General features: G+C 35.8%; 1 protein-coding gene across 1 annotated transcript in view; it reads left to right on the top strand.

The window, feature by feature from the left end:
- Window positions 1–16,493, top strand: part of LOC115443176 (protein sidekick) — a 36,947-nt gene that overhangs the window by 11,718 nt on the left and 8,736 nt on the right. Inside the window, exons 3-18 of the mRNA XM_030168475.2 lie at window positions 5,182–5,277; window positions 5,394–5,570; window positions 6,001–6,217; window positions 6,299–7,002; window positions 9,500–9,619; window positions 9,728–9,883; window positions 9,966–10,092; window positions 10,595–10,890; window positions 11,223–11,408; window positions 12,837–13,249; window positions 13,584–13,806; window positions 14,536–14,732; window positions 14,896–15,105; window positions 15,257–15,511; window positions 15,722–15,950; window positions 16,029–16,349. Coding sequence (XP_030024335.2) covers window positions 5,182–5,277; window positions 5,394–5,570; window positions 6,001–6,217; window positions 6,299–7,002; window positions 9,500–9,619; window positions 9,728–9,883; window positions 9,966–10,092; window positions 10,595–10,890; window positions 11,223–11,408; window positions 12,837–13,249; window positions 13,584–13,806; window positions 14,536–14,732; window positions 14,896–15,105; window positions 15,257–15,511; window positions 15,722–15,950; window positions 16,029–16,349 — 3,927 coding nt within the window. The remainder of the gene's footprint in view (window positions 1–5,181; window positions 5,278–5,393; window positions 5,571–6,000; window positions 6,218–6,298; window positions 7,003–9,499; window positions 9,620–9,727; window positions 9,884–9,965; window positions 10,093–10,594; window positions 10,891–11,222; window positions 11,409–12,836; window positions 13,250–13,583; window positions 13,807–14,535; window positions 14,733–14,895; window positions 15,106–15,256; window positions 15,512–15,721; window positions 15,951–16,028; window positions 16,350–16,493) is intronic.

The raw sequence follows: 16,493 nt of genomic DNA, 5'->3' as shown, positions 1-16,493 counted from the left end.
TTATCTAGTAAAAATATAAAGCGGGACTTTTACTCCGAAAAACTTTTTCTCGCATGTAGAGCCGCAGGCAAAAACTAATAGGTATAAAATGCCTACTAGTTTTTGCCTGTGGCTCTATATTATGTATTGATCTATTTATTTTAATTTTTTTTTAGATAATTGCATTATCTAATTATTTTAATTTAAACTAGTTAAAAAATATTTTTGTCAAATTAATGTTAGCAATGAGCAAATGTATGCATTAGGAAATGTGGTGAATGATATAATTGAGTCACTCGATAGCACTTGTGAGTTCGCGACCTATGAAGTATGGTATTACTCGCACAGACCGGTTGCAGTGTCGGCGACTTCGGCGATACCGTAATTCATCGCTGTTACATATTGAAAGTGCATCCATAAAAATGTAGATATATGGTGTCGAAGACGCAATGAATTTGTAGTGGAACTGCAATAATAACTCTTATCTACATGGAAAATATGTATTAGGCTGTTATCTTTCAAAAATAAATTTAGATAAATCATTTTTTGGAAAAACGGTAAAATTATCTCAGGAACGTTTATGGCAAAGACTTTTTTGTAAAGGGACCGCGGGAAACATCTTAACTGAATTTTTGACGCCTTGAACTCCCAGTTGAAATATGAATTATCAAATAAAACTCGCAGAATTTCACAATGTCTATAATTAATTGGTTATCAAGAACAGATTCAATATTGAAACAAATTGGAAATATTAATTCAAAGAATGAATTAAAAGCGAGTGACTGTAACAGGGGTAACCTTTGACCTAAATAAATGAATTCAACCGCCACTTATTTACGCCACCAGATTGGGATATGCATTTAATTGCAGACTCGACAAATTCATATTATTCAAACAATTCTGACGATTTTGGAAGCTCTGCAGTTATTTGGTTTTGGTAACTTTTGTGGTAAATTTATAAATAGTGCTGTAATCATGTTCGGATGCTATTAAACTTGTGAGTCATTTTTATTAAATTGTTCTGTACATGAAGTACATAATATAGTACGTACGAAGCACATGTGTGGCTTCTTTACAACGCGAGTGTAAGTTATTCGAAAGGTTTTCCCGTCCAATATACGATCTAAGAGACCGTGTCTGGGCGTGGCGTGTGGTTAGCTCAGGTTACCAACTACCCAACTGTTTAACAGTATGTTGTACACAAAAAGCCGGAAGTAGCGCAAGCGGTATACACGCAAACTCACAGAGTTTATTAAGAATCATCAAAATCTAGGAATATTATACATTAAATATAATTAATCATATTATGTGTCCGTGTCATATTAGTCCTTTATACATATTGATATTCATTTTCAATCCATGACCGCATACTTTCGGATTCTGAGAAAATAAAAAGCCTTCTAAATGATTGGTGCGGCTATTAGTATGTTAGTCGCTGGTGTTCAACTAAACGTGCCTTAAGTGTGAGTCACGTAGCGGAAACTGTTCTTACGTTCATCATGTCTGATGCGTTCTCATGTTTTATTCCAGGATTAAATATTTTGTTAAACTTATGTACTTATGGATAATAATTTCCAAACTTTTATAGCTGTTCTTAATTTACTTACATAATCGACATAAATGAACAGAGCGGACATCTGCGGCCCCGAGATACGTTATGTACACAAATTTGATTAAACTTGGTTAAACGACTGTTTCCCTGTGTAAAATTATGTCCCTCCAATGTGATTGTTTTTTCTTTAATGATTAAAACTTTTACATTTAATGCTTCGTTGGGCACCATATTGTAATACTTTAACATAAGTCTTAGTTGCCCTATTTGTATATTATTTTATGATAGATTGCATATTTACGTGTTGTTACATGACTAATTACTATTTAGAGATGACTAAGCAGTAAAAAGTAACTAAAAACCTTCCACAAACATAAAATAATATACGTTGTATATACATATACGTGGATGAGTGATTGAACCACCGACAAAATATAATTGCCTGTGTTATGTCTTCCAAACTATGTTATTTAAGGTTATAGCTTAAGGTCCATTTTCATACATTTCGTCGTATTAAATTTTAAAGGCCGAAATATCCATGCATATTAATTATTTTTACGTTTTTCTTTCAACTGCGAGAACTAATCACTAACTAGACGTGAATTTAAATTCTTTACTTGTCAATACTTGTTTAGTTACCCAGATTAAAGGTGAAACAAAATGTATGAAAATGGACCTTAAGCTATAACCTTAAGATATAAAGTAATAAAGTAACCAAACAAAAGTGACATGCATAAGCTTTTTTTTTAATATACTTTATAACTTTTAACTCACCGAGGGACCTGCATAAAAGGCGTCTTCAACTATAAGAATACTTCAATAAGAAGAAAGTCGCTGCAAAATAAAAAGTTTTTACATTATTATTGCATGATACTTTCAACATCGGGCTTGATTTTAATTAACTGTTTTTAATTAATTAAGAAATTTGTAATAATATAATTAAACTAATGACTGTTGACAAACCGTTGAACGAATCTATAGATTAAATGGGCTAATCTGAAGATTACCAAAAATTTCATTAAAATTGCTCCAGCCGTTTTAGAACCCAAAGGGAACATACACACATTTATTTTTACATAATATGTAATGAAGTGATAAAACCATGATGTATACGCACAAACATATTCCTACACTCTTTACAACAATGTAATGACAGATTGCTGTTGTGTTCATATCACTGTACAAAGAGTATAGTGAGGCTTCCGGACGTACAAACAACCCTTCCTGCTTTAGTCCCTATTGCCGACTTTTACGGTAATATGAGTGTTTATGTCGGTGATGACTACTTCACACCTCGTGATCCACTAGTTCCTTTGCCGGCCAATGCTAGATTTTTTGTCCTTAACATTTAACAAATGAGAGCCACGACATAAGTGACCAAATAAGTGGGACACTATCTGCCTATTCGCGGATACAGATATATTAAAAGCATACGTTATATAAAATTAAAATGTTCAATGCATTGATCATATCATAACGCATTATTTCATTGAAGTTTAAATTATCTAATCACCAAAATCCGTTAAATGTGATTACAAACAAGAATGTTTTTGACACGACTAGCCAAAAACATGGTGCCAGTTTGTATTAAATACAAACACATTTCTCAAGCAATCCCGGTTGATCGTTGACGAAGTAAAAATATATCGTGACCGTTATCAACTCCCACACTTCTATTGATAAAGTGCAATAATCCCCGTAATCAGATAACATTACAGTTGTGCTTGTTTTCACTGACTTACAATGCTAGGGGAACCTTAATAGAAGACACAGAAAGACCTGTCACGAACCTGGGCTAAAATAACCCGATAAGGTTCTTAAGACGTGTGAATGGCATTCGTAAAGTGTAATGAAAACATACAGGCATATATGTTTTCATACAAGAAAATAACTACAATTCATTTCATAATAATATAAACTTTATACGTAAATGTTTATACAAAATTAAGTACTTTATTTATAAATGCGTAAGTTATGGAATTCAAGCATAACTTTAAACATTTGTAAATTAATTTCAGTACAGTCGCCCATGTTATTAAACGTTATGGATTTTCAAGAATATTGAAGCAAAAAGTTGATCGTGAGTTCGACAACAAACGCCTACACACATTAATTACATTTCGTTCTGTTTACATTATGCAGAGAACTTATTTTTTAATTGTACTTATTAGGTTAACACGTTTACACGTATAGTGAACTGTACGTTCCCTTTCTCCAAAGCATCAATATGACGTTCAACACGTGTTGACTATTGGTAACTAGGACAGCGTGCTGCAGTCAATCAGGCGCTTCACAGAAAAATAAACAGCATTCCCTATGCCAGTGAAACTGCATTACATTATTTTTTAGGGTCACTTATTGATTCTACTTTTATACAGGTTGCTAGAAACAACGTAAATGTTTAGGTACCTCACATTATTTAAGTCATAAAGGTTTAGTAAAGATTTGTCATGGGATCCATATAGACTAAGTCCATGCGGATAATGACTTCGCTTGGATCATTCTAATGGAAAAAGGTTCATGAAACAACCTTCGCCGGAAGAACCCATATATAACAATCAATATGAACGATAATACCATCTATACAGCTTTAGATAGGATTTGCAGTCGACTGTGTAGGTTTTATTATAGTTTTACATGAGCGGGTAGGATGGCGATGGACATCGTTTATGTGTGAATTTAAAAATAACATCATTATTAAACAACGTGTTCACTTTTAAGGAATATATTAATAGCCTTATTATCATTAAGTATTTAGTAACAAATAATAAAGTTTTATTTTTTCGTTTAACGGTAACAAAAATAAATTATTGCGATCTGGAAGATCGGGCTACATAGGCTATTTTGTGAAATAAATTATGTGTCACTTATTTGACTTAAGCAAATATGATCCATTATTCTTTTACAATACAAATAACAAAGAATATGGTTCATGTGATGTATGTGATTGTTTTATCGAATAACCGCTACTGTCTGGGATCCTGCTTAATGGAACCGCTCTCCGATTAACAATACACAATCATCAGTATGTTCAATTAACGGTTATCATTACATGTCAAGTAATGTTTTACAATGTGGATATAAATAGCTACATATAACGAAGATCAGACAATATATAAAATAGAAGTTGCATTCTTATTAAAATTTATTTACCGCACTTATTATGAAGTGATATCTATTTTGATTGGATTAAGTCATGTTTTTGAGTTACAGCTAGTATCAATTAAATTAATTCATCAATCCAATTTTCATATCCGTTATCTTAAGCTATTTCTTCCTATCAAGGGTTTATTTCAGCATTATTTTATCTACTCAAGATTTTTTTGCCATATTTAAACGTCTGAAGATTATAGTTAATATAATGTACTGCAAACTACAATTAATCGTCAAGCGCGATGTTCTTTTTTATTCGACGCGAGTCCCGGTGCGGATGGATCGTTGACTCATGAAGAAAATATTTGACCCGCCAATGAACCGAACCCTTCGTGGCGTAAAATATTCATATTACAGAAACATTTTACGTCACTTATTTCTTACTTAATGTATGTGTCTTAACGTATGTACATACAGACAAGTATTTATGTACTAGAAGTATGTAACGTCTACCTATGTGGAATATTTGATATGCTGATCGTGTATTTTTTTTTCAGTGCAAATGCAACCACCCCGCTTTAGCATGCAACCCTCGTCATCAAATAGTATAGTTAGAGAAGGAACAACAAAAATACTTCAATGTTCTGCTATAGGTTTGTATTAATTGCACTTTGTACATTTTATATATACTTCAGCAATACGTTAGCGTAAAGTAAATTTATAATAGCCCAGTTTGTTGCTTTGTATAGTGTGTATTTTTTTCTTACAGGAATTCCTCAACCAATGTATAGGTGGTTAAAGAATGGAGTGCCTCTTACCGATTTCTCATCAGAACTATTTTATAAAATTCACAACACCCAGCGGCAGGACGCCGGAGCTTACCAGTGTATAGCTAAAAATGACGTCGGTGCGATATTCAGTGAGAAAAACAACATTGTTGTTGCGTGTAAGTATTTTTAACATTTAAATATTTACGCACTACACGCATTCAGTACATATTAATCCGAATTATTTAAATAGTATATTTATCGTACGTCTAATTCTACAATAAATAGCTTTTGATCGCGTGTCTGCGTGCGTGAAAGTCCTTTTCCAGAATACAAATCCCACTATGAACATCTCCGGTTCAAACAGGCATAATTGTGTGGATTAGTGGGAGATAACCACTTATCATCAGTCAACACTATCTGGACTCCACCCGCTTACCATCAGGTGGTAGGGTCAAATTGCTGTGTCTGTAAAAAAGTAACCCATGTCTTAATTCTGGTTTTTCCATTTGCCCCCATTGCGGCGGTTGCGTTTGATTCACATTAAGTATAATATTTTTGAATAGGTGCCTGTATTTCTAAATATTACGCATTGAAATGTTGTTATAGACATGGGTGTTTTTGAAAACGTGGAAAAGTCACTGGTGACGGTAGAATCAGGTAAAGCCGCAATTCTCGAGTTACCGCATATAGAATCGGAACCACCCCCATCTCTTATTTGGCAAGACGAGCATGACACTTTAAGATATGATCAGAAGTATGCGTTTACAAATAAACATCAACTCCTTATATTGAGCGTTTCACGAGAAGACGAAAAGGCATACAGGTTTGAATGTCACTTGATATGATTAATTTAATTACCTCTATAAATAAACTTATAAACCTATATATTTTCTGTATTTTTTAGAGTTCGCGCAATTAACACCCAATTAGGTAAAGAAGAAAATAGTCCTTATATTAGGCTTAATGTTCATGGGGACGATAGCAAAGAGGTACCGCCGGAAATCATTATTAAACCGGAAGATACTAAAATAATAAAGGGCCAGGAGTATGTGAATTTATACTGTATAGCAAATTCCAGACCTCTCCATGAATTAGAAACATTATGGTTCAAAGATGGAATAATAATAGATATGGCAGGAATAACATACGCCTTGAACGACCAATGGAATAGAACTCTAAGTTTAATTTCCGCCAATCTAACTCATACGGGTCAATACTCTTGTCAAGCTAGATTAAAAACAGGTGGTTTTGCCGCCGTGACGGCTTCCGCCATCGTAACAGTGTTTGAAAAGCCCGTATTTTTAACGAATCTGAAATCGGAAACCTTTGGTGAATTTGGTAGTACAATAGTTTTAGAATGTAATGTGCAAGGTATACCTTTGCCTGGAATTACGTGGTATAAGGACGCGAGAAAAATCGCTAGCGTGGGTGCAGAAGCCGGAGAGTCTGACAACTCTGATGTGGATGACGGCGGAGGAAGGTACAGAGTTGAAGTGGACCGATCATTGGTTATCAGTAATCTCAACATGGACGACACGGGTATATTCCAGTGCATAGCGAACAATGAGGCTGGCGAATCTTCTATCTATACCTGGTTGAAGATAAAAAGTAAGTTATATTTAAATTTCAGACACTTACAAAATGTTTGCAGATAATGTAAGCGCATGATTCTTGTATTAAGTGATGTGTTTACATTTAAGAAAATAACTTTACCATTAACGGTTCAAACTGTCGCGCAGCAAAAGAAAATAGGCGAATACCGCGCAGTCATATGAAGTTAATAAGAATGAGGACTTCAGATAAAAAGGCTAAAACATTTAAGTTCGATACTGGCAGTAAGACATAAACTCGTCATTTTGCACAAATATTTGTTTTTTGCGCACCGAGTGATATTGTGATGACTGCTTATAATTTGTTTTTACTTTTGGTTCTGGCACCAATTAAAATTGTATTTCATTCTTAGCAATAATTATTTATCTCGAACATAACATGATGTCACGTCTAAAGAGGTAGACGTAATTAGTGCACAACTTTAGCTGAGCTTATTTCAGTTCCGTGATGTAACTGGTTGTGAGACCATCGCCACGGAATATTCGATCTTGTGATCGATTTAATTGTAATCGAGTTTATTCTTTGTAATTTTATTTTGAATATTTAATTCTAAATGTAATTCAAACTATCAAAAAACGTTGAATAGATATAGTATATTGGTCCTATCCCGATACATCAATTTTGATAGTGTGACGAGCAAACATTAAAATGTGTTTCGGGTCTGAGTGTAATTGATTAAAAGTCTTTTGTAGTTTCTTATGCCTCCAAAATCAGACATTTGTATATTGATTATGTATGAGAATTATGAAAGATATAACTAGGGTGTATTTGGTATTTCCCTATAATAATAAGTTTACTTAATAACAGGTGTATTGCGTGCCGTACAATAATAATTGAGCTGAATTTCGTAATATTATTCTTACATGATAAACAAAATGACCTAAATTATTACAGAACTATATTGTGTCACAAGAATAACACAAGCGGCTACGATTAAATGAAAATATTTATTTGAAACTTCGGACCCGAACGAAACAAAGTGAACAACTGGGATAGAATATTTTAGCTTGGGTTCATGAATCAATAACAATAGAACTATGTGTAAACCAACGCAATTAAAAATACATTTGCTTGTATTAAACCCGCGATAAGTATGAACAATTGAAATAAGCTGTGTAAAAATGTACGATATCTTCGCAATCTAGCGTAAACTCCGCGAAATATAAAAGTGATCTTTCCGTTTGTCGTCTACAAAGTTAATTATAATTTTCATTGCACCGACATACTTATACACATATATACATAATTTACATAATATTTAATGTCTTGCACTTTGACCCGGTAACTGTGTGATGCATGTGTTTCCTTTGTTTGAGGAATTCTCATTTTTTATCACGTACCTACACTATTATCAGAACTTAGCCTATATAATATTATAAGAGCGTCTCGGAAGTTATCCGTCTGTAACTTAACGAATAGAAAAAAATATGAGACAGAATAACATATAGCATCTTATTAAAGTCGACTTGACTTCGGATCCATTATAATTATGTTATACGTAAACTATAAAATATTTAAATGCGGGTTGAAGACAGAGACAGAACATTGAGCTAATTTAGTTTGGCTTAGCATTCACAAAGACTGCAAAGTTTTCGAAACGTCATAGGAAAATTATAATCTAAATAAAAGCGATAAAATCCGTAAAATAGTTTTATTTTGATGTCTAAACATGTAAACATAAGAAATCATTAGCTTAGCTCGTATAAGTAAGAAAATTACCCATAATGCATAGCTGAGTTTACATAGTGTGCAGTCTGAAAGAAATAAATCATAATTCTGCATCCCGCATTAAGTAGCTGCTCAAAAATAGGCATCCGATAAACTAAGACAATAAATGTATTCGTGTTAATACGAGTATGTTAATCTTCCTAAAAATTAAATTAGCCTTGTTATTAGGTCAGTATTCCATGTGCATTTAGTATCAACTAGTAATAAGAACAGAACAACCTAATTCAAGTAACGATTTAGTGTTACCTGTCAGGGTCTTATGACTAGAATCTTGATCTATAAATAATATTATGTTGCGTCACGCATCTAAGTGAAATGCAAAAGTCATAGTATCAATTAGGTAAACAGTGAAGAATACGAATTATATTATAATAGGGTAAATCCGATAAAACCGTTATAAACCGATATATATGTAATTGTTATAAACTAATAACTAAACAAGAATATTGTTTTTTATCAAAACTTTACTTTTCATATGAGCAGTTATTAGAAACATGCTTGAATTTCAAGTTTATAGATTATTACACAATTTGCATGGTAAACTTTGTTTTATACTTAAGTATTTATTTTATAGATTATATTATAATGTTTAGACGTATTTATAGTATGCATGAGGTTTTCCGACTTTTCTAATTACAAATGAATACTTTTTATTGATTTGTACCAGTGTGTTCCACTAACTCAAATAGTTTCTAGTCGTTATAATTGAAGTAGACGTAAAGCGCCGCTAGATTTGCTCGTGTACTAACGTGTGTGTGGCTTGTAGCATCACCGCCAATAATGCAGAGCCCGCCTGCCAACCTGACCGTGCTCGATGGGAAGGACGCCACCATCTCTTGCCGAGCCATCGGCGCGCCGACTCCCAACGTTACTTGGTACTTCAACGGTTAGTAACGAACAAAAGCTGAACACAACATACCATGGATACTTTATTTACTTGTAATTGTACTCGTGTTTTATTTTTGTTTGGGACTCTCATTTAACATGTTTTCAGACTCTTTAATAATAAACCTATCGGGAAGGTTGCAAACTCTCGAAGACAGCGACTTATTGATCACAAGTACTACCACGGCTGACAGTGGTAAATATACATGTGTCCGAGCAAACGACGCTGGAAACGTTTCAGGCGAAGCTTATTTAACTGTATTGGGTAAGTATTTTGTTTCGCGACCGCAAGCATGATTTATATTTTACGAAATTTCCTGACTACGAGAGACGTATTTTTGTTTTAGTGAGAACACAAATCATTGCCCCACCTGTTGATACACGTGTTCTATTGGGCCACACCGCTACTCTGCAATGCAAGGTTTCAAACGATCCCAACGTAAAGTACAATATTGATTGGTTTCACAATAAACAGTGAGTACGGAATATATCTTCGATTTGGGGCTACGGCTTACTTTAGTATCAATTCACACAACGTCTACCGACTTTTGATTGTATATGGTACGCTCTAGATACCGATTTACCTTAGGTATGTCCCTATGATTCTGACTGTGACTGCGAGAACTCCAAAGTAAATTTTGACCTATTTTAATACAGAGGTATTAAAACAGCTCTGAATTATTTGGACGTTTTTGAAAAAAATATTAACATGTGAAAAACAAATAATTCTAATTATTATAATAGTATAATCATTGCATATACTTGCCTTTAATTCGAATTTTAAACTATGATCAAAGCTTTTGTTTGTATATGGAAGTCTATTAAACAGCGCGTCTGAAGTCACTGTCCCGTGTCAGTAATTAAAGGCTATTCACTTTTGTTTTCACACGCAATCGTCCGTTTAGCAATGTACCTAATATGTAATAAAAAATACTGCAATGGGAGTAAAGATGATTCAAGTAAGGTTAATTTGTAGACCGATGGTGGGCGGGTCGCGTGTGTGGGTGTCGGCGGAGGGCGCGCTGCAGGTGCAGGCGGTGCGCGCGAGCGACGCGGGCGAGTACACGTGCGTGGTGACGTCGCCCGGCGGCAACCACACCCGGCGCGCTCTACTCTCCGTCATCGAGCTACCCTTCGCCCCCGCCAATGTCCGCGCGGTCAGGCTAGAGGCGACACCGCAGAGGGCTGTCAATGTCTCCTGGACGCCGGGGTTCGACGGGAATTCGCCTATTCAAAAATTTATCGTACAACGACGTGTTGTACCTGAATTTGGTGAGTGAAAACGAAAAGTTACATGTAATCTAATGTCATAGCGTCATTTGCCATGCGATACTTAATAACAGCGTTTTTAATTGACTATCCCAATCGCTTTTTTCGGCCCATGGCGAAAATGTACCAAACAAAATAAATTATATACGACACGCTCACAAATGACTTATTTTTATTGGTCTATTTATTGTCAGGATCGTATCGAAGATTTACAGATTAGGATTTTTTATTGAAAATGGCTCTGAAGTCTTGATGTTGTTGCTAACATTCTTAGATCAGCATAGCCTGTCGCTTACAATAATTCTTCTCTATATATATATGTATATAATTTATAGGTCCTATACCAGACCCGTTATTGAATTGGGTGACTGAGTCCATGAACGTATCTGCAAATCAACGATGGGTCCTTCTGACGAGCCTCAAAGCAGCCACGTCGTATCAGTTCCGTGTATCCGCTGTGAACACTGTGGGTGAAGGACCGCCGTCGAGCCCCACGGACGTTCTTACCCTGCCACAAGAAGGTAATAACTTCAAATACTCTATCAAACACGTAATACTAACAGCACTTAAACAGTAATGATATAGTATATTATTGAATAATTATTAGTACTAACAACATGATTAACTGACGATAATCACAAAATGAAATGTGTTTGTTTTCTTTGTGATAAAGCCGCCAGTGATCTTATATGCTGTCAAGGTATGCACCCATTTAACATAGCCTGCGCCATTATAAGATTCGCATTTATAAAAATGATTTTGTTTACGCATTTTGATGCTTTTCTGTTACTATTAATTTTGATGTCTTGCAATAGAACCAGTTTCTCACTGCATGTATAATTTTATAACTACTTATGATGTAATGCCATCATTCATGTTGCATCGATCACACAACCTGTTCTAAGGACATACGTCTTATGGGACCAATCCAATGGTTATTGTAATGTAATGGAGTTTCTAAGACAATCTATTCACCACCAGTCTAGTAAATGACCGAATGTGTTCGTGCGACCGATGCAACTTCCAGCACGAATGACCTAAAGCCAACTTCTATTTCATATTTGATATTGTACTATGTACAAGAATATTAATGTGCATGATAGTGAGATGAATTTTGTTTATTCCATAATTTTATCGCATCGCAGTGGTGTATTCTGCGTTAGCAGTGCATTAGTAAAAAAGAAATCTGTGATAAATCTAATAAAAAGGTTCCTGGACCCTAATTCGACATTACTGTTTCCCTATTAAGTATTTCCTTATATGATGATTTTATGAAATGTTATGTCATGTTAATGGCAATAAGATCGTGTTGAATCTTGGATCTTATAGCAGTCGCTTGATTAACTGCGGAGACAGTGCTATCCGAATAAAATTCTACCGCGAAAGTCACTTTTTTTTGTTATATATCTTAAGATTAGCTATTCGGGATCCTATTGACTTTTTTTAATAAATTCAGCCGATATAAAATACAAGTCCAGTAAAAATAAACCTCAGTTGATTGAAATTTTGCTTATTTAATGTGACTTCATTAGACTGCGATGTGAAATATAAAGAATTTGGGGCGTGAATATGATGACATGATTATTATTAATATTTAATTTCCGAGGTTAAAATACTTTTCATGCGATCCCCAATATTTTAACATTGATGTTATCGAAGCTAAGCTAATAAAACAATAACACAAATGTTCAGGCACTTGTAACTTAGGTCAGCATTCATAGCCACTTTATTGATTTACACTTAAAATTGTTAAACCACGGTCCACGGAGCTTCAACTTTATGAATATTTACAAAATATAAGATTGTTTTATATTAAAACATCTGAATGCGATGCTTTTTTTCTTCGTTCCTTCTTTTCGTCAATGGCTGGTAGATATATTTATATGTATACAAATATATATTTAATAATAATAAAGGCCTTGAAATTTACGTTCTATTTAATTTTATAGCGCCATCTGGATCCCCAGTAGGGTTCATGGCATCTGCTCGGTCTTCCTCTGAGATAATCACACAGTGGCAGCCTCCCCTCGAAGAGCACAGGAATGGTCATATCCTCGGCTACGTGATCAGGTACCGATTACACGGCTACGACAACAGCCCTTGGACCTACCAGAATATTACCAACGAAGCCCAGAGAAATTACCTCATACAGGACTTGATTACGTGGAAAGACTACAACGTACAAATAGCCGCGTACAACGACAAGGGCGTCGGTGTATTCTCGGATAGTTACACTATAAAAACGAAGGAAGGAGTGCCCGAGGCGGCGCCCGACAGCGTCCGATGCGAGCCGCACAACTCAACCGCCATCAGTGTGTGGTGGACTCCGCCGAACCCGCAGAAGATCAATGGCATCAACCAGGTACGTGAAAATAATTATTCTACTACCGAACCGCGGATAGCAACTAGCAGAGCATATATTTTGTCTAAATTTTGTGGTCGTACAAAACATTAATGAATTATATACATAACTCATAAGCCTTCATCTCGAATCACTTCGTTCATTAGTGAAAGACATATGAAAATCCGTTCGGTAGTTTTTGAATTTATGACGTCCAGACGGACCGACTGACGCGAGGACTTTGTTTTATGATATGTAAGAATTAAAAAGATATTGTTGTGATCAAATATGCATGGTAATGAAGAAAGCTCTATTTATGAATGAAGAGTGAAACTAATGGTGTAACAAATTACAGGGATATAAAATACAAGCGTGGATATGGGATGACAACGAAAATATGAATGTTGAGCAAAAAGTTGTAAGCGTCCCTCCAAACCTCTTGGATCCTTTGACGGAGCAATCTGCTATTATAGGCGGGCTCGAAAAATTTACGGAATACAACATAACCGTGTTGTGTTTCACCGAGCCCGGTGACGGGCCTCCGAGCGATTATATCGCTGTAAGAACTAAAGAAGACAGTAAGTTTCATCATTATATTTTATAAGTCGTTTTTGTGAATCATAGGATATAATTAAATTATAATTATTTACTGAATATGTTTTTAAAAAATAAAACACTTTTATACTTAAGTAATAAATACAACATAATTATATGGAGTTTAAATATCGTAGAATTATGTGCATAAAATATGTAGTGTAAGTTCAAATGATATATGCGACCGCACCACGTTTATATTGGTTAAGTTTGGCCCGAATAAACTTACCAAGTATTACAGTTGTAATCATATGCAACAGTAATAAAATTATTTCCCAAGACGGAACATCCGAACTATCGCAACGTGGTGGGACGAAGAGTTTCTTAATATTTATGTTTATTACATGTATAGCTATTATGATATTCTAACTTTTTATTATTGCAAACTATTATAACTATAATATTTAATATAAAATATATAATCATATTTCTTATACGACAGGTATAGTCAAATCTGAGTTGTGAATAATAAACATTGTAGATTCAATTCCCAGACTGGACAAGCAAAATCTATGTAGTTTTACACTCAAAAATGCACTTTTTTTATAATAATTTAATCTCGGTATGGCGATATACTTGTTCTATCATACCATTACACAAATATATAATTGTTGCTTGATGCTCATGAATACTTAGTTTGATATCTTGAAAAATGTATACATACATTATGTTCATCTTATTAAAATTATAACGAAATTATATAATTTTTATAGTACCGGATGAAGTGGCAGGTCTGCAATTCGACGACATATCAGATCGTTCAGTGAGAGTGTCGTGGTTACCGCCAAAGAAGTCCAATGGTATACTAATTGGCTACAAATTGACTTATCAAGTGAAAGATAATCCTGAAACGTTGAACGAGGAAGTCTTACCGCCGAATATTACCAGCATCAATGTGGAGCATTTGCAGGTGCGTTATAATATTTTATGTCTTCACTCACTCCGATACATTACAGGCGGTGACCATATATTTTTTATTTAATTTATATAATATTCATTCGCATAATTGCGATGTCGTCGGGTACATTGCCCCTCGTCGCGGGCGCGTGAGTGTAGTGCGTGTGGGTGCGCAGGCGAGCACGCAGTACAAGCTGTGGGTGTGCGCGCTGACGCGCTCGGGCGCGGGCGCGGCGCGCGCGGCGTCCATCCAGTCGGGCGTGGAGCCCGTGCTGCCGCACGCGCCGCGCAACCTCGCGCTCTCCAACATCGACGCCTTCTCCGTGCTGCTGCAGTTCACGCCCGGCTTCGACGGCAACTCCTCCATCTCGCTGTGGACTGTTCAGGTTACTGCTCAATACCACTATGTTTATCATTATTATAGTAAATATTCGACCCTCTGTACCGCAGGGGATTATTCTGAATGCTAACTAACGATATATTAGTGATTGATTGTAAAATTAATAATAAATGTTACGATACCTGAATAACATTTAGGCGCAGACCGCACGCAACTCGTCGTGGGTCACGATCTACGAGGTGAACGCTCCCGAGGCACAGTCTATCCTCGTGACCGGGCTGGTGCCCTTCACGACGTACCGGCTGCGTCTGATCGCAACTAACGTCGTGGGCTCGTCGCAGCCTTCGGAGCCGTGCAAGGAGTTCCAGACGATACAGGCGCCGCCGAGACATCCGCCCAAAAACGTCACTGTGCGAGCCGTGAGCGCCACCAATCTGCGTGTTAGATGGATCGTACGTATTTCATCCAATATTCTTAAAATTTATATCCTATTTTATTTTACACGCTTTTGTTATAATTTTGAAACGTACTTGAATTCTTCGTATAAAGCGAACATATTAACAAAAAATGTCTTCGAGTAAACTTGACAATCTCATGAAACCAAATATATTTGGTAATTTATCGTGTTACTCAGAGTAAATGAAAGGATTACTTATTTATAGCCTCTTCAACAAAGCGAATGGTACGGCAACCCAAAGGGTTACAACATAACATACAAACGAAGCGGTTCGAACGACACTTTATACAGCGTGATCGAGGACCACACAGCCAACTCTCACGTCCTGTCCAACTTGGAGGAGTGGTCCGTCTACGAAATACGGATGTGTGCGATTAACGAGGTGGGCACCTCCGTCGAGAGCCCCACGGCTATCGAAAGAACAAGAGAAGCTGGTAAATGCAGTCAACAATCACTAATGATGATTGCACTCACATAAGAACAATTAATTAAAGAAAACATTTTATTTTCAGTACCGACCCGTGGCCCGAATGGTGTATCTGCCAACGCTACTTCTTCTACTACAGTGGTTGTACTATGGGGAGACATACCAGTCGGAGATCAGAACGGTTTGATAGAAGGATATAAAGTGTGCTACGCAGCTGTGGTCCCGCCGCCACGGCCGGAACACAACAAAGTGGAATGTCAAGCAATACCCTCAAATCAAACGCATACTGTCACATTGACAGAGTTAAAGAAATATGTGGCATACCAAATACAAGTATTGGGATATACTCGACTAGGAGACGGAGTGTTAAGCGATCCCCCGGTTAATGTACGGACGTTTGAGGATAGTAAGTATTATTGAACATATTAACGTCATCTTAATTCTAAAGCTTACATCATCCGTCGGTAATTCTTTATTTTTAATCGTTTTGTGGTCACAACTACGTTAGTAATGTGTAGTACTATTTTTGTATCCCATACATTTTTCACGA

Source organism: Manduca sexta, chromosome 17, assembly GCF_014839805.1.
Source record: "Manduca sexta isolate Smith_Timp_Sample1 chromosome 17, JHU_Msex_v1.0, whole genome shotgun sequence".
Taxonomy (NCBI): domain Eukaryota; kingdom Metazoa; phylum Arthropoda; class Insecta; order Lepidoptera; family Sphingidae; genus Manduca; species Manduca sexta.
Note: the sequence above shows the minus strand (reverse complement) of the source record. Positions and strands in the feature narration are given on the sequence as shown.